General features: G+C 42.1%; 1 protein-coding gene across 1 annotated transcript; it reads left to right on the plus strand.

Moving 5' to 3' along the window:
- Nucleotides 1–15,274: 15,274 nt before the first annotated feature.
- On the plus strand, nt 15,275–17,242 carry LOC129823687 (ferritin, middle subunit-like). The gene is made up of 4 exons (XM_055882597.1): nt 15,275–15,546; nt 15,942–16,088; nt 16,307–16,432; nt 16,890–17,242. Exons 1-4 carry the CDS (start codon nt 15,445–15,447, stop codon nt 17,043–17,045), a joined length of 531 nt encoding a protein of 176 aa, XP_055738572.1. The 5' UTR covers nt 15,275–15,444; the 3' UTR covers nt 17,046–17,242.
- Nucleotides 17,243–19,392: the final 2,150 nt, after the last annotated feature.

Consider the following 19,392-nt stretch of genomic DNA (forward strand, 5'->3'; position numbering starts at 1 on the left):
GCGAGGAATGTGTGTGCCCAGGTCAACAGCCGATCACTTACCCCCGTGGTGACGTAGATGCGTTCTGGAGTGCCGATAGCAGGAGCTGATTCCTTCCCCAGAGCCTGGCGGATGTCCACATCTACGTCACAAATCACAGAGCCAATGATACGGGAGGACCGACTGATGGGCTGGAGGGCACTTTCAGGACTCTCAACTGGTGTGGAACCACATGTTACGGGAAAGAAGGTCTTCCGGCATCCTGGTACCCAGGCAGTGATTTTCATCCTCGACCAGGAGATGGTGGGGTTATGACATTGGAGCCACGGGGAAAGCCAAGGATGACTTTGTGATGATGACTTTGTGCAGTGATGATAAGGAAGGGAAGGCTTTCCTGGTGCATGTGTCCCATGGTGAGGTTGAGTGGTGATGTAATGTGTGTGATTGTGCCGGATCCCAATGGTTGCTTTTCCAGGGCTTGGACTGGAAAAGGAGAGGAAAGCGGATGTCAATTTATGGTCAGGGAGGAAGCGAGGTCCTGGTCGATGAAGTTCCCTGCGGCCCCGGAGTCCTTTAGAGCTGTAGAGACAACACTTGAGGGACAGCCAGCCAGTAAAATGGGAACCAGAAAGGATTTGGTGGAAAATTATAATGGAAAACTCACGCCTACCCTGGAGACGGAAGATTACGAGGTAATCCCCTCTGCCCTAGTGAACTCTGAGTTGGAACACACCGGACAACGCTGAAGCTGGTGCCCCTCCTGGCCGAAACAGGGATAGACACCCCAGCTGTCTCTGGCGATGCTGCTCTGCCTAGGAAAGGTGTGTAGCCCATACCTCCATGGGTTCAGGCTCTCCGGAAGAGAATGCGGAGTGTCGGGTCATTCCATCTGCTGGAGGCTGCCACAGTCCAAAAGGTGAGGGCGTACTCCGCAGCAGTCTGGGCACCTTGCTCACCTCCCTCTCTGCTCTCTGGAGGATGGTCAAAGACAGCCCTGAACAGAACCATGAACCTCTCATAGGAACCAAGCTCCTCCTCTCCTCTCTCCCAGACAGCCGTAGCCAACACCAACGCCCGCCAGATCAGCAGGGAAATGATCGTGGCAACCTTGGACCTCTCGGTGGTGGGGGCTCCCGTCTGATGGGCGAAATAGAGGGAGCACTGGAGTAGGAAGCCATGGCATTTTGATGGAGTACGTCATACTTCTCCAGAAGGGACAGTACGGCATCGCTGACCTGGGCGGACGGCTGGGTAGGCTGGGGGACTGGCTTACTGTGACAACCTGTGGTACGAGGACCTCTGATAGGGTATGGAGAGCCATGCTAGTGGCTTTTTTGGTTATCTGTACTTTACTATTTATATTTTTGACAACTTTATACTTTTACTTCACTACATTCCTAAAGAAAATTAGGTACTTTTTACTCCATACATTTTCCCTGACACCCAAAACACTCGTTACACTTTGAATGCTTAGCAGGACAAGGAAATGGTCTAATTCACACAATTATCAAGAGAACATCACCTGTCATCCGTACTTCCTCTGATCTGATGACGCATTAAATACATGCTTCGTTTGTAAAGTATGTCTGAGGGTTGCAGCATCCGTAAACAAAAAATATTTAAAATGGGGCCATCTGGTTTGCTTAATATAAGGAATTTGAAATGATTTATACTTTGACTTTTGATACTTAAGTATATTTTAGCAATGACATTTACTTTTGATACTTAACCCTTGTGTTGTCTTAAGGGTCAAAAAAGACCCGCCACTATGTTTAACAGCAGAGAAATGATCTTTTTTCAACTTGAAATTTGATGACTTTTCCAAGAGTGACCCCAACATTAGAAAAAGTGAAACATTGCCTTTGTTCATATTTCCATGAAAGCTGTACACCACCACGGTACAAAGATTGTCTTAGGGTCATTTTTGACCCGGCAGTTTTAAAATCATTTACACACCACATAAACCACAAAGACACACACACATTGAGAAATTGAGGTGATGTCTGCTACTGATTGAACTCAGAGAAAACAAAAACTTTCTTGTACATGTGCAGCATCTCCCCTCCACGACCCCACATGACTCAAGTTCACAGACAAAATAAAAAAAAATTCAGACAAAATAAACATCTCTTGGAAGCATTGTTTACGAATGGGGAACAGAGTCAGAGGGTATAAAGGTGCTGCAGATGACAGTCCTCCCAGTTCTCTCTTTGCTGAAGCCATGAGTGCACGTTTCAGTGCCCAACAGGTTGTAGATCAGATTTTTTCAGATGTTCAGGAGGAACAAGAGACCAATGATTTAGAAGAGAAGGTATCTGAAGAAGAAGACGGGGAAGAATACAACCCAGAGCACGATGCATCATCTTCAGATAAAGAAATCCCCCAAGCTGAAAGAGAGACATTTTTGGCAAAGAATAGCAAAATAACATGGTCCTTGTCACCATATGACAACCAGGGCAGGATGGCAGCCCAAAATGTCATAAGGATTACCCCAGGGACCATGCAGTTGCCCATGACCAGGACACCACCTCAACATTCTACATGTTCATCACACAAGCCATATAAAAAATCATCCTGGAGATGACAAATTTAGAGGGTTTCCGTAAATATGGAGACAACTGGAAAAGGATGGATGAGATTGATCTGCGTGCCTAAATAGGGCTGCTAATCTTAGCGGGTGTGTATAGGTCCCGAGATGAGGCTACATGTAGTCTCTGGGATGCAGAGAGTGGAAGGGCGATTTTCCATGCCACGATAACACTGAAAGTCTTTCACACTTTCTCAAGAACGTTACGATTTGATAACCGTGAGAAAAGACCTGCGAGATGTGTGAGAGACAAACTGGCGGCCATAAGAGAGGTCTGGGAGAAGTTCGTGGAGTTTCCTCCATACATCCATACCTGTAATTTTATTGATTTTTGTGACTATTTTCTGTGACACTGATACTAATTACTGATAGTAATCTCTTTTGTCAAAAGGTTGCTGTCCTTTCCGGCAGTATATTCCCAGCAAGCCAGCAAAGTATGGCATCAAGATATGGGTGGCCTGTGACGCACAATCCAGCTACGCTTGGAAGATGGAAGTCTACACAGGGAAGCCGACCGGTGGAGGGCCAGAGAAGAACCAGGGGATGGGAGTTGTGCTTGATGTGACAGATGGACTGAGGAGGCACAATGTCACGTGTGACAATTTCTTCACATCTTATGAACTCAGCCAACAGCTCCTGAAGAGGAAGAGCACCATGGTTGGCACAGTTATAAAGAACAAGCCTGAGCTCCCCCCTGCACTCCTCGCTACAAGGGAGAGAAAGGCCTTCTCATCAAAGTTTGCCTTCGTGATATGGAACAAGATCAACCCTACTTAGATGCCTGATAAGCAGAACAAGAGGAGGGTGTTCCTGGAGCAGCTGGAAAAGGCACTTGTAACCCCACACATTTAAAGAAGCCCCTGCAGTGCTTGTGAAAGCTGTTAGTGGGCTGAATTTTGTCCTGTTCCACCTGAACCTAAAGCTGGGCCAGGCAAGAGGAGGAGATGCCAATTCTGCCCCCAAAAGAAGGACTGTAAAACAAATACTATGTGCTGCACATGTGAGAAATACATCTACAAAGTCCATGAACACACACTTGCATACTGTCCTACATGTGCTAATTAGAGTTGATTGATTTATGTTATTCACGTTTTTGTTTTGTATCTATTATCTTATTTTATTCGTATTTATTGTTGTTGTTTATACACCTTGTGGGTGGGGCAAATGTAAAAAAACATGGGAGAAGACTAGTATTTTGTAGTTGAATTCCTCTTTGTACAGTATATAAGAATATATCACTATGTTACCAAAAACGTTCAAGACCATTATTCTTTCCCTTCAATAAAATGCATTCAAAACTACTTTCGGCATATTTCTGCTACTTTTTTAGGCTATACAAGTACTATCTCTTGCAAAAATATTATATTTACACCTACGCAGTACCTTTAGCAATAACAATAATAATAAACCTCTACTTTAGTAAAGAAAACAATTATGTCAGTTGTGGTGTAATAACAACGAGCGGTGTCCACTGATTATATGCAGTCTTTCTGCTGTGTGAAGAGGGAAACCCCAGATATTCACAAAGTTTGTGACGCATGATAGGTTGTTCCTTCATGCAAAATAGATTTGGGGTTTAAAATTCAATTAACCTGCTTTATTTGAGGGGTTTAGTGAAGGCGGGTCATTTTTTACCCTTAGGACAAGGGGAGTATACAGAATGTTAAAACCTCTACCGCTTCTCTCTCCCGGATCCGGGATCCTCCTCATCAAAAAAGCTGACTAGCATAGCCTAGCCTAACGGGACAGGGATATCATATAATATAATTTCATGAAATCACAAGTCCAATACAGCAGATGAAAGATAAACATCTTGTGAATCCAGCCATCATTTCCGATTTTTAAAATGTTTTACAGCGAAAACACAATATGTATTTATATTAGCTAACCACAATAGCCAAACACACAATGGCATGTTTTCACCATGTTTCCACCGCATAGGTAGCTTTCACAAAACCCACAAATAGAGATAAAATGAATCACTAACCTTGAACAACTTCATCAGATGACAGTCTTATAACATCATGTTATACAATACATTTATGTTTTGTTCGAAAATGTGCATATTTATAGCTACAAATCCTGGTTTTACATTGCAGCCACCATCACAAATAGCACCAATGCAGCCAGAATAATTACAGAGAGCAACGTGAAATACATAAATACTCATCATAAAACATTTATGAAAAATACATGGTGTACAACAAATGAAAGATAAACATCTTGTGAATCCAGCCATTATTTCTGATTTTTTTAAGTGTTTTACAGCGAAAACACAATATAGAATTATATTAGTTTACCACAATAGTCAAACACACAAAAACATTTATTCACCGCCAACATAGCTTTCGCAAAAACCAGCAATAGATATAAAATTAACCACTAACCTTTGGACAACTTCATCAGATGACAGTCTTTTAACATCATGTTATACAATACATTTATGTTTTGTTCGAAAATGTGCATATTTAGAGCTGCAAATCGTGCTTATATATTGTGAATACGTAGCAACAATTCACGAAAATCTCCGGAGATATTTTTGACAGTCCCCTAATCTAATCAAAGAACTCATCATAAACTTTACTAAAAAATACATGTTGTACAGCAAATGAAAGATACACTGGTTGGTAATGCAACCGCTGTGTTAGATTTTTTAAAATAACTTTAGTAGAACATACAGCATGCAGTATTGTGAGACAGAGGCTCACATATTCTCCGCCTTGTTGGAGCCAACATTTACCACAAAAATACGAAATAACATCATAAATATTCTCTTAACTTTCTTGATCTTCCATCAGAATGTAGTGCAAGGAGTGCTATTTCCAGAATAAATCATTGTTTGGTTTTAGAATGTCCATTTCTTCTGTCGAATTAGCAACTTTGGCTAGCATTGTGGAGAGCACGTGTCCATCATCTCTTGGCGCAAAGAACGAAAAATTCCAAAAGTCCCAATAAACGTTGAATAAACTGATCAAACTCGGTTGAAAAATCCTACTTTATGATGTTTTTCTCATATGTATCAAATAAAATCAGAGCCGGAGCAATTCGCCGTGTATACCGAACGCTTTTCAGAAGACAATGTGGAGTTCCCCCGCACGCCGTCGAAAACTGACAAAAGAGCTGACCTGTCACTCCAAAAGCTCTTATTCGGCCTCACATCAAGCTAGACACCCCATTCAACCTTCTACTGCCTGTTGACATCTAGTGGAAGGCGTATGAAGTGCATACAGATCGATAAATAAAAGCCAGTTGAATAGGCAAGACCTGACACAGAGCCTCGTTTTCAGATTTTTCACTTCCTGTATGGAAGTTTGCTGCCAAATGAGTTCTGTTTTACTCACAGATATAATTCAAACAGTTTTAGAAACTTCAGTGTTTTCTATCCAATAGTAATAATAATATGCATACTGTATGATCTAGAACAGAGTACGAGGCCGTTTAATTTGGGCACGATTTTATCCAAAGTGAAAACAGCGCCCCCCTATTCACAAGAGACTACACAAGGGTTAAGTGTATTTAAAACAAAATACTTTTAGACTTTTACTCAAGTAGGATTTTACTAGGTGAGTTTCACTTTAACTTGAGTCATTTTCTATTAAGGTATCTTTACTTTTACTCAAGTATAACAATTGGGTACTTTTTCAACCACTGCTATTCAGACCCTTTACTCAATACTTTGCTGAAGCACCTTTGGCAGCAATTACAGCCTCAAGTCTTCTTGGGTGTAACGCTACAAGCTTTGCACACCTGTGTTCAGGGAGTTTCTCTCATTCTTCTCTGCAGATCCTCTCAAGCTCTGTCAGGTTGGATGGGGAACGTCACTACACAGCTATTTCCAGGTCTCTCCAGAGATGTTCAATCGGGTTCGGGTCCGGGCTTTGCCTGGGCCACCCAAGGACATTCAGATACTTGTCCCAAAGCCACTCCTGCATTGTCTTGGATGTGTGCTTAGGTTCGTTGTCCTGTTGGAAGGTGAACCTTCGCCCAATCTGAGGTCTTGAGCGCTCTGGAGCAGGTTTCCATCAAGGATCTCTCTGTAATTCTGCTCCGTTCAGCTTTCCCTCGACACTGACTAGTGTCCCAGTCCCTGCCGCTGAAAAACATCCCCACAGCATGATGCTGCCACAACCATGCTTCACCGTAGGGATGGTGCCAGGTTTCCTCCAGATGTGACGCTTGGCATTCAGGCCAAAGACTTCAATCTTGGTTTCATCAGACCAGATAATCTTGCCTCTCATGGTCTAAGAGTCCTTTAAGTGCCTTTTGGCAAACTCCAAGTGGGCTGTCATGTGCCTTTTACTGAGAAGTGGCTTCCGTCTGGCCACTCTACCATAAAGGCCTGATTGGTGGAGTGCTGCAGAGATGGTTGTCCTTCTGGAATGTTCTCCCATCTTTACAGAGGAACTAACCCCCTTAAGATGTATTTATTTTGTTGTCAATATTCTGAACAAATATTGTAATCACTGTTCTGCAACATATGCTTCAACAGTTAATGTATTTGCTTTGCTAGACCTAAGGGATAATGTTAGCTTCATAATTGTTCTTTTATGTTCAAAATCTAGAAAACCATGCCAGATTACTCGTTCCAAGATGGCTTAGCAGTTCAGACGTCATTTTTGTCCTCGTACTGTCTTGTCCTGTATATATATATTTACATATATATTTACACCTTCTTCGCATATCTTTTATATTTTTTATTATCCAAGAACTCAACTACAAAAGCTTTCCTGCAACCCGCCTCACCAATTACAACAAAAAAAGTATTATTTACCTCAAATCTGAAAATCCACAGTGGAAGCTAACCAGGGGCTAATCAGAAGTTAGCCAGAAAGCTAACCAGAAGCTAGCCGAAAGCTAGCCGAAAGCTAATCTGAAGCTGCCCAGAAGTTAGCCGGTTTGCTGGCTAGCGTTGGTGTTTCAGCTGCCCACGTTTTGTGGTCATCAGCTATTCCTTTAGCTCGATAATCTACCGGCACTTTTGTGCAACACGACTCGGACCGGAGCATACCGGGCCTTTTTTTCTCTCAGTTTCCCCGGATTTCAGCCGCAGGCTCTGGACATTTGCACGTTGATTTCGCAGCTAGTTAGCTGCAAACCGTGTGACTATTGGCTTACGTCGATCCCGGAGCAAACTTAAATTATTCCGGAGCTAGCCAGCTGAGGAGTTCCATCAGCCATTCCTGTGCTACAGTCACCTATCCGGACCCGTTTTTTTTTGTTTTTTTCCTGCAGATACGGAGCCCCACCGGGCCTTCACGATTGACTGCCGACGTTATCTGCCCGAGGGAGTTATCCAACTGGCACCTCCGTCGCGACGTTACCTGAACGCTCATCTGGGGCCCGCTAATCGTTAGCTGTCTTATCGGCTGCTATCTGAATAAGTATATCGGACAAAAAAAAATTCTTGGGTCACTATATCTATTTTGCCAATTGGATTGATCCCCTCTACAAGACACGGAACCCCACTAATCTACCGACGGAAACGCACGAGGTGTCTAAAAATAGACCTCCATCCTATGCTATCTTGCTACCGATAGCCATCTACCCGGCCAGCTGTCTGGATCGCCGTGACCCCAACCAACCTCTACTCACTGGACCCTTATTGATCACTCGATTAAGCATGCATCTCCTTAATGTAAATATGCCTTGTCCATTGCTGTTCTGGTTAGTGTTTATTGGCTTATTTCAATGTAGGGCCTCTAGCCCTGCTCACTATACCATATCCAACCTTTCAGTTCCACCACCCACATATGCGATGACTTCACCTGGTTTCAATGATGTTTCTAGAGACAATATCTCTCTCATCATCACTCAATACCTAGGTTTACCTCCACTGTATTCACATCCTACCATACCTTTGTCTGTACATTATTCCTTGAAGCTATTTTATCGCCCCCTGAAACGTCCTTTTACTCTCTGTTCTAGACGTTCTAGACGACCAATTCTCATAGCTTTTAGCCGTACCCTTATCCTACTCCTCCTCTGTTCCTCTGGTGATGTAGAGGTGAATCCGGGCCCTGCATTACCTAGCTCCACTCCTATTCCCCAGGCGCTCTCTTTTGATGACTTCTGTAACCGTAATAGCCTTGGTTTCATGCATGTTAACATTAGAAGCCTCCTCCCTAAGTTTGTTTTGTTCACTGCTTTAGCACACTCTGCCAACCCGGATGTTTTAGCCGTGTCTGAATCCTGGCTTAGAAAGACCACCAAAAATTCTGACATTTTCATCCCCAACTACAAGATTTTCAGACAAGATAGAACGGCCAAAGGGGGCGGTGTTGCAATCTACTGCAAAGATTGCCTGCAGAGTTCTGTTTTACTATCCAGGTCTGTTCCCAAACAATTTGAACTTCTACTTTTAAAAATCCACCTCTCTAAAAACAAGTCTCTCACCGTTGCCGCCTGCTATAGACCACCCTCTGCCCCCAGCTGTGCTCTGGACACCATATGTGAACTGATTGCCCCCCATCTATCTTCAGAGCTCGTGCTGCTAGGCGACCTAAATTGGAACATGCTTAACACCCCAGCCGCCCTACAATTTAAGCTTGATGCCCTCAATCTCACACAAATTATCAATGAACCTACCAGGTACCACCCCAATTCCGTAAATACGGGCACCCTCATAGATATCATCCTAACCAACTTGCCCTCCAAATACACCTCTGCTGTTTTCAACCAAGATCTCAGCGATCACTGACTCATTGCCTGCATCCGTAATGGGTCAGCGGTCAAACGACCTCCAACCATCACTGTCAAACGCTCCCTGAAACACTTCAGCGAGCAGGCCTTTCTGATCGACCTGGCCGAGGTATCCTGGAAGGATATTGATCTCATTACGTCAGTAGAGGATGCCTGGATATTTAAAAAAAATGCCTTCCTCACCATCTTGAATAAGCATGCCCCATTCAAGAAATTTAGAACCAGGAACAGATATAGCCCTTGGTTCTCTCCTGACCTGACTGCCCTTAACCAACAGAAAAACATCCTATGGCGTTCTGCATTAGCATCGAACAGCCCCCGTGATATGCAACTTTTCAGGGAAGCTAGAAACCAATATACACAGGCAGTTAGAAAAGCCAAGGCTAGCTTTTTCAAGCAGAAATTTGCTTCCTGCAACACAAATTCAAAAAAGTTCTGGGACACTGTAAAGTCCATGGAGAATAAGAACACCTCCTCCCAGCTTCCAACTGCACTGAAGATAGGAAACACTGTCACCACCGACAAATCCACTATAATTGAGAATTTCAATAAGCATTTTTCTACGGCTGGCCATGCTTTCCACCTGGCTACCCCTACCCCGGTCAACAGCACTGCCCTCCCCTCTGCTACTCGCCCAAGCCTTCCCCATTTCTCTTTCTCCCAAATACAGTCAGCTGATGTTCTGAAAGAGCTGCAAAATCTGGACCCTTACAAATCAGCCGGGCTAGATAATCTGGACCCTTTCTTTCTAAAACTATCTGCTGAAATTGTTGCCACCCCTATTACTAGCCTTTTCAACCTCTCTTTCGTGTCGTCTGAGATTCCCAAAGATTGGAAAGCAGCTGCGGTTATCCCCCTCTTCAAAGTGGGGGACACTCTTGACCCTAACAGCTACAGACCTATATCTATCCTACCCTGCCTTTCTAAGGTCTTCGAAAGCCAAGTCAACAAACAGATTACCGACCATTTCGAATCCCACCATACCTTCTCCGCTATGCAATCTGGTTTCAGAGTTGGTCATGGGTGCACCTCAGCCACGCTCAAGGTCATAAACGATATCTTAACCGCAATCGATAGGAAACAATACTGTGCAGCCGTATTCATTGACCTGGCCAAGGCTTTTGACTCTGTCAATCACCAAATCCTCATCGGCAGACTCGACAGCCTTGGTTTCTCTAATGATTGCCTCGCCTGGTTCACCAACTACTTCTCTGATCGAGTTCAGTGTGTCAAATTGGAGGGTCTGTTGTCCGGGCCTCTGGCAGTCTCTATGGGGGTGCCACAGGGTTCAATTCTTGGACCGACTCTTTTCTCTGTATACATCAATGATGTCGCTCTTGCTGCTGGTGATTCTCTGATCCATCTCTACGCAGACGACACTATTCTGTATACTTCTGGCCCTTCTTTTGATACTGTGTTAACAACCCTCCAGGCGAGCTTCAATGCCATAGAACTCTCCTTCCATGGCCTCCATTTGCTCTTAAATACAAGTAAAACTAAATGCATGCTCTTCAACCGATCGCTGCCTGCACCTGCCCGCCTGTCCAACATCACTACTCTGGACGGCTCTGACTTAGAATATGTGGACAACTACAAATACCTAGGTGTCTGGTTAGACTGTAAACTCTCCTTCCAGACTCACATCAAACATCTCCAATCCAAAGATAAATCTAGAATTGGCTTCCTATTCCGCAACAAAGCATCCTTCACTCATGCTGCCAAACATACCCTTGTAAAACTGACCATCCTACCAATCCTCGACTTCGGTGATGTCATTTACAAAATAGCCTGCAAAACCCTACTCAATAAACTGGATGCAGTCTATCACAGTGCCATCCGTTTTGTCACCAAAGCCCCATATACTACCCACCACTGTGACCTGTACACTCTCGTTGGCTGGCCCTCGCTTCATACTCGTCGCCAAACCCACTGGCTCCAGGTCATCTACAAGACCCTGCTAGGTAAAGTCCCCCCTTATCTCAGCTCGCTGGTCACCATAGCAGCACCTACCTGTAGCACGCGCTCCAGCAGGTATATCTCTCTGGTCACCCCCAAAACCAATTCTTCCTTTGGCCGCCTCTCCTTCCAGTTCTCTGCTGCCAATGACTGGAACGAACTACAAAAATCTCTGAAACTGGAAACACTTATCTCCCTCACTAGCTTTAAGCACCAGCTGTCAGAGCAGCTCATAGATTACTGCACCTGTACATAGCTCATCTATAATTTAGCCCAAACAACTACCTCTTTACCTACTGTATTTATTTATTTATTTATTTTGCTCCTTTGCAGCCCATTATTTCTATCTCTACTTTTTTCTATCTCTACTATCTCCACTTTTTTTCTTTTTTTTTACTTGCTATATTGTATTTACTTCGCCACCATGGCCTTTTTATATTTTTATTTATTTATATATATATTTTGTTTGCCTTCACCTCCCTTTTCTCACCTCACTTGCTCATATTGTATATAGACTTATTTTTCACTGTATTATTGACTGTATGTTTGTTTTACTCCATGTGTAACTATGTGTTGTTGTATGTGTCGAACTGCTTTGCTTTATCTTGGCCAGGTCGCAATTGTAAATGAGAACGTGTTCTCAATTTGCCTACCTGGTTAAATAAAGGTGAAATAATTTTATTTATTTTTTAAATAAAAAAAATCTAACTAAATTAGCCATGGAGCATTTAATATAGCTATAAAACAAAACAAAAATATTTGTTGAGACTTGTATTACACATTTATGAATAATCAAAATGTTAGCATTAAACAATCAAGGCCTTTAAACACTTGTTGGACAATAATTGTACAAATGAAATGCCTTTTATGGTGTCGGACGGAGTTGACATAAATCCACTTAGTTGCATTTAATGAAAAAATAGGTTGTTCCTTTACATGGTGTTAATAGCTGATACTTTGTTGTGTCAAAATATAATCTTCACATTTTGTTAAAATTAAGACAAATATTTGTAGAAAAAAAGTTGATTGTGCAAATCTTTTAAGAATCCCTGAGTTCTAAAACAGCAACATTTTTCTCTCTGCACCATGGCAAAATAATCCATAGATTGTAGCTACACCAGATATGATATAACAAAAGATTGTTGTTATCCAGCATTTCTGGACATTACAGGTTTGCCAAATCAAAACACTGCAATAGATTATACAACTAACCTGGTATTGGCAGTACCCTCTTCGTTCCCAATTCTGGAAACCAATTATCTTATACATGTCCGTGTCCAGTTGCAGGTGGTTCTAGAAATACCAGAGAAAATGCAGGTAGATAGCAAATAAAAATATATTTCTGAGTTTTCTCTAGTGTTTGTGCATTTGCCTGTTTCCTTTTCTTTGCAGGTTTTGCCTTACACAATCTAGTGCAGGAGTATTCAACTCTTACTCTACAAGATCCAGAGCCTGCTGGTTTATTCATAATAGAATCTTCAGCTTATTAGGACTGAACATGATTTCCTTTACAACCATGTATGTATACTTTTGAATGAATTGATAGTGCATATTAAATTGTGTAATCAAGTAAGCAGTTTCTTGACTTTGAGTGCCTCGACTCCTTTTAAGTTCATTGAGTATTAGACCTTATTCATTTTGTGCCATAGTCTGGTCTAGTGGTAATGCTGCTGACTCTGGACCACACATGTCCCTTTGCGGCATGGATTCAAACCCTGCCTACACCTTCATATCTGTATTCCTCTACCTTTCTGTCACCCCCTCTCATTTATAACTTGATATGTCAATAAAGAGAGAAAATACTAATATATATAAAGAAATTAGTCATTTCAAGACCATGTACTACCCAAACATGGTGAAGGGAACATAAATAGAATCATGTGTTTTGACATTGGTGGTGACATTCTGAACTGTTATAGTTAGACCAACAGTTTAAAGTAATACAGAAAAATATTGGTATTTGAGTTCTGATTTACTAAATTGACAACATTTTCAAGAAAGTTGTTGTATTTTCCCTTCAATTCACCAGAAACAGCTATTTGTTTAAAAATGCCTTTGTAAGTTACACAGTATATGTAAGTTGCATAGTATAGTATATGTTCCTGCTGTTCTCTCCTTCAGTTTTTCCTTTTCTTCAAATCTGGTATCAGCCGGTCTTTGCCCAAGATAGTGAAGATAGTTCACTCAGGCCGTTTACCACTGTCTGCTTAAGGAGGTGGCAGACAGCAATGCGATAGTGGTCTGCTTAGTTAATTGACTTCCATTGAGGGAAAAAATGAAGGAGTGGGCTGTCTCTGTTCCTCTTCGTCTCTGCTTGAGACTCCAGAATGCTGAGTCACAATGACAAGACAGAAATACAGCCAGGGCAGAGCCTGAGTCAGTCCATACTGTAGTAGAACCAACAGGAGGTTATGACAGGAATAAGCAGGTGTGCAAATTTCACTGGGGACAGGGGGACATTCATTTTTGTCCATCCCACCAGTTTTATCATTGGAATGTGATACAAAACGAGGCAACAGTGTGCTTTAGGACCATGCGGAAGCCTCCAAGCGGTCGGGTAGCCTGTTTGTAGTGTTTATTAGACAAAAAATATGTATACACTACCGGTCAAAAGTTTAAGAACACCTACTCATTCAAGGGTTTTCTTTAATTTTACTATTTTCTACATTGTAGAATAATAGTGAAGACAAATTGGAGATTTTTGGTTAGAACAGCCGTATCTTTGTGAGTGAACGGATGATCTCTGCATGTGTATTTCCCACCATAAAGCATGGAGGAGGAGGTGTTATGGTGTGGGGGTGCTGGTAACACTTAACCAGAATGGCTACCACAGCATTATGCAGCGATACACCATCCCATCTGGTTTGGGCTTACTGGGACTATCATTTGTTTTTCAAAAGGACAATGACCCAACACACCTCCAGGCTGTGTAAGGGCTATTTTACCAAGAAGGAGGGTGATGGAGTGCTGCATCAGATGACCTGGCTTCTACAATCCCCCGATCTCAACAAAATTGAGATGGTTTGGAATGAGTCGGACCGCAGAGTGAAGGAAAAGCAGCCAACAAGTGCTCAGCGTTTGTGAAAACTCCTTCAAGACTGTTGGAAAAGCATTCCAGGTGAACCTGGTTGAGAGAATGCCAAGAGTGTGCAAAGCTGTCATCAAGGCAAAGGGTGGCTATTAGAAGAATCTCAAAAATAAAATATATTAGCTAAAGTTAGCTAGGCTAGAGGTTAAGAGTTAAGGTTAGGTCTAAGGTTAAGGTCAGGAGTTAGGAGTTAGGTTAAAGGCTTACGTTAGGGGAAGGTTTAGCTAACGTGCTAAGTAGTGGCAAAGTAACTAAAAAGTTGTAAATAGTTGCAAAGTTACTAATTAGCAAAAATGCTAAAGTCGTCTGTGATGAGTTTCAAACAAGCAACCTTTGGAATGCTAGACGGTCGCGTTATATGCTCACGCAAACGTATCCTTAAAAAAGAAATGCCAACCATGTCTTAGAACAAGGTACATTTTTTAAAACAGATTAAGATGAAGAGGTCGAGGCGAGAGCATTTACTCCGCCCAAAATCTGTCCGCGTGAGATAAACCCGTTTTTGTGTGGAGGTATATAAACAAGAGTGTCAAATTACTTGAGGATTTTGATCGAAGTTTCGTATTGTTTAAGCTTTACAAATATACTAATATATGTGGATGCACGTGGCATTCCGGCAACTTTGAGCAAAACGACGTTTAGTTCTGTGTGTTGTTCACACGCGTACCTGCACTTTCATTGGCTAGAATGGTCCCATCTGATCTTGTCTGTCTTCAATCGTTGAGCACATATATTTCCATTGTTAGATTGGTCACTCGGCTCTCTTGTCAATATAATAAATACTCTTTGCTTTAGGGCATGTGAATGAGTGGGATCGTAATCAAATGATCCGCCTAGTTTATGTTGTAATTCTAAAGGTGATTGGCTACGATCTGCGAGGGTGGATTTCACTGACGCGTACCGTTTGGATTAATAAATAGCGCGAACAAGGCTCCATCCAGTTCACAAGTCTGAGAAGACGCATGAAGAAGTTCTTGCTTCAACAGTGATTGAACGGAACTCCTTTGCCTTCGTCCCGCATTATAGAACATTCCGGATTGGATTACATAACACTTACTTGAACTGTAATAGCAAAATAGTTTAAGAAACTCTATTTTTGTTACATTCGTTTAGATATAAAAGAATATCAGCCAAGATGGAGTCTCAGATCCGCCAGAACTATCACCACGATTGCGAAACTGCCATCAACCGGATGATCAACTTGGAGATGTTTGCCTCCTACACCTACAAGTCAATGGTAATGAGTCTACCAAGATTACCGTTTTGTGTATCTACCCGTGTATTGTAATGCCTGGGCTTAAATGGCATTTTTCACCTGCCTTTTCTGTAGGCCTAGAAAATGAATAGGCAAGAATCTCAACTCCGTGAAGTACATATTTGAGTTTTACTTGGCTAGGCTATTAAGAGCCAACAGGTAGATATAGCATTCAAATGAAGCCGGGAATCTATCCTAACTTGGCCAGAGCGAGTAACAACTCCTTGACAGATTCATTGTCAGGTGACCAAGTAGACTACGGACTAGGACGAGACTGATTCATGCTTTTGTCATCAAGTTTAGTTTCCACAACAGAATGCTGGCATGTTTGGCATGGTTTTTTCTCTCTAACCACACTGTCTTGTTTATCCACCCAGGCTTTCTATTTCTCCCGTGACGATGTGGCTCTGTCTGGCTTCGCGCATTTCTTCAAGGAGAACAGCGACGAGGAGCGCGAGCACGCCGACAAGCTTCTCTCTTTCCAGAACAAGAGAGGTGGACGCATTTTACTCCAGGACATCAAGGTGAGCCCCTGAGCATCGAAAACCCCATTTAGATTGTAGACTGATAGAAATGTATTTACTTCATGGAGGAGTGTCTACAGAGTTAAGAGAAGAACCTTGAGTAGTCTTGAACATACTGCCTCTAACCACTGAACTGAGTGTGAGGGGTCTGTTCACTTTATCCTAACGTAACATCTACTAGTAGTTCTTAACACTTGGGTTCACTCTGTCCTGTGTAGAAGCCAGAACGTGATGAGTGGGGAAATGGGCTGGAGGCCATGCAGTGTGCTCTGCAGCTGGAGAAGAATGTGAACCAGGCCCTGCTGGACTTGCACAAGATTGCCTCTGACAAGGTTGACCCCCATGTAAGTTGAGGAATTGCACATCACATAGAAGACAGGTACTGTCTCAGGAGATGATCAGGTTGTAGCTCTGATAACTAATGACACAGGATTGTGTGACCTGCTGCTTCACACGCACACAATAGTATACAGATGCACACTATACAGACAATGCAGCTAATGCATAAGTTTGCATAAAGGGCGGCAGGTTGCCTAGTGGTCAGAGCGTTGGCCCAGTAACAAAGGTTGCTGGTTTGAATCCCCTAGCTGACAAGGTAAAAATATGTTCTGCCCCTGAACAAGGCAGTTAGCCCACTGTTCCATGTCATTGTAAATAAGAATTTGTTTTAAACTGACTTTCCTAGTTAAAAAAGCTGTGAACACATTATCTGCACTTATGCTGTTATCACCATGCTCTTGTGTTAATGTATCTACAATAGTCTAGTCATTCTCTTGTCTGACCTATGTTTTCCCTCTTTAGCTGTGTGACTTCCTGGAGACCCATTACCTGAACGAGCAGGTGGAGGCCATTAAGAAGCTGGGAGACCACATCACCAACCTCACCAAGATGGATGCTGTCAAAAACAAGATGGCAGAGTACCTGTTTGACAAGCACACCCTGGGAGGCCAGAGCTAAACCACTTCCATCCCCAGGCTATGGCCTCCAGCCTCAGTCCAGGACTCCTGGCTACTCTGATAGATTCTACTGGATTTGTATTTATAAGGAGGGGAGTGTTAAACTGGTGCTGTAACATTGGTGTTTTTGTTGACAACACTACTGTATTTTGGAGGCAAGGCATCTTGTAAAACAATAAAAAATATCACTAAAGTTTATTTTCTAATTGTTGTAATGGATGTTGTATTTGTCTATTCAGGTTCTTTGCTCCGTCTTACTGAGTATCTTTGTTTCCTGGTGGTAAACACTGACAATTGTTGACTTACCAGTGACTGAGGGTCCTAACAATAGGATAAGTTTAACATGAGGTTTATAAAGGACATTACCTCTGACCACAGAGTGTGTCCTCTCCTGTATCTTGTTATAGTGCCATGTCAATTAAGGGGTCAACTCGGTCCTTAGGAGTAAAATGGGTAACTACAGTTGATGTAGACCTTTACTCTGTGCATCACAAATTTATTAGATGGCCTAGAGGTCAATCAAAGCCGTTAGGTAGCTGTTATGGCACATTTCTCTAGTGATGGAATTTTGGCTCTAACTGAGAAATTCATCTAATTTTGTTTATTTCAGTTTAATGCCCAATAGTTCCCCTTCAGCAAACTATGAACTGAATACTAAAAAAGTAATGATTCTACAAACCTCTTGTTCACCATAAGGGTCTTATTGGAGCTGTCATATGGTTGCAAAGCTACTGGTAACTTACTGAAATGACAGAACACTTTCATTTTGGTAATTAACAGTCAAGCTAAACTTACTCTTCAGCTGAAGAAAAAAAATGACGTTAATGTCCATATTCTAAATGGGTTTCTAGTGGATAAACCATTTGGTTAAAGGGGAAAATGGCTAATGAGAACTCTAATCAGCAATGGCATTTTCATTAACAATGCAACTTCTCTTTTCACAACTGCCACCAACATTTACAACCAAGAAGTATTGACATGGTAAATTGAGTACAGTTGTATGGTATTCACTAACTTGGTTTGAATTTAGGGTGAAGTTTCACAGCTTTGTCATATTTGAAAATATATTTTACACAAGGCCACAGAGGGCCAGAGATTAATCTGATGTACCCAAAAAGGCCACTAGATGGCATCTGATTAAATTGCATATTCCTTAATTTACCAACATTTGTATTTGTTATGGATCCCAATTAGCTGCTGTCAAGGCAGCAGTTACTCTTCATGGGGTCTGACAAATTAAAGGCAGTTCTATACAATAAAACTAACATTACATTACTAAACAGATTTCACAACACATTAAGGGTTTGCACTCAGGCCACTACTCTACTACCACATATCTACAACACAAAATCCATGTGTGTGTGTCTATAGTGCATATGTGTCTCTTCACAGTCCCCGCTGTCCCATAAGTTTTATTTTTATCTATTTTTAAATCTTATTTTACTGCTTGCATGAGTTACTTGATGTGGAATAGTTGCCATGTAATGGCTCTCTGTAGTACTGTGCACCTCCCATAGTCTGTCCTGGACTTGGGGACTGTGAAGAGACCTGGTGGCATGTCTTGTGGGGTATGCACTGGTGTCTGAGTTGTGTGCTAGTAGTTTAAACTGACAGCTCGGTGCATTCAACATGTCAATACTTCTCACAAATACAAGTAGTGATGAAGTCAATCTCTCCTCTACTCTGAGCCATGAGAGATTGATGTTCATAATGTTAATGTTAGCTCTCTGTGTACATTTAAGGGTGAGCTGTGCTGCCCAGTTCTGGGCCTATTGTACTTTTCATAAGTCCTTTTTTGTGGCACCTGACCACACGACTGGACAGTAGTCCAGGTGCAACAAAACAAGGGCCTTTAGAACCTACCTTGTTGATAGTGTTGTTAAGGAGGCAGAGCAGTGCTTTATTATGGACAGACCTATCCCAATCTTAGCTACTGTTGTATCAATATGTTTTTACCATGACAGAAGTTTATTCTCAACTTGTTACATTTCCACATTATTCATTACAAGATTTAGTTGAGGTTTAGGGTTTAGTGTTTTAATTTTATGTCCCAAATACAATTCCTTTAGTTTTTGAAATTCATGTATTTAGGACTACCTTATTTCTTGCCACCCATTCTGAAACTGACTGCAGCTCTTAAGTGTTGCAGTGATTTCACCTGCTGTGGTAGCTGATGTTTATAGTGTTGAGTCATCAGCTTACATAGACACACAGGCTTCACTCAGCACCAGTGGCAAGTCATTAGTAAAGATAGAAAAAATAAGGGGCCTAGACAGCTGCTCTGGGGAATGTCTAACTCTACTTAGATTAAGTTGGAGAGGATTCCATTAAAGAACACCCTCTGTGTT

This window comes from Salvelinus fontinalis, chromosome 2 (genome assembly GCF_029448725.1).
Source record: "Salvelinus fontinalis isolate EN_2023a chromosome 2, ASM2944872v1, whole genome shotgun sequence".
Taxonomy (NCBI): domain Eukaryota; kingdom Metazoa; phylum Chordata; class Actinopteri; order Salmoniformes; family Salmonidae; genus Salvelinus; species Salvelinus fontinalis.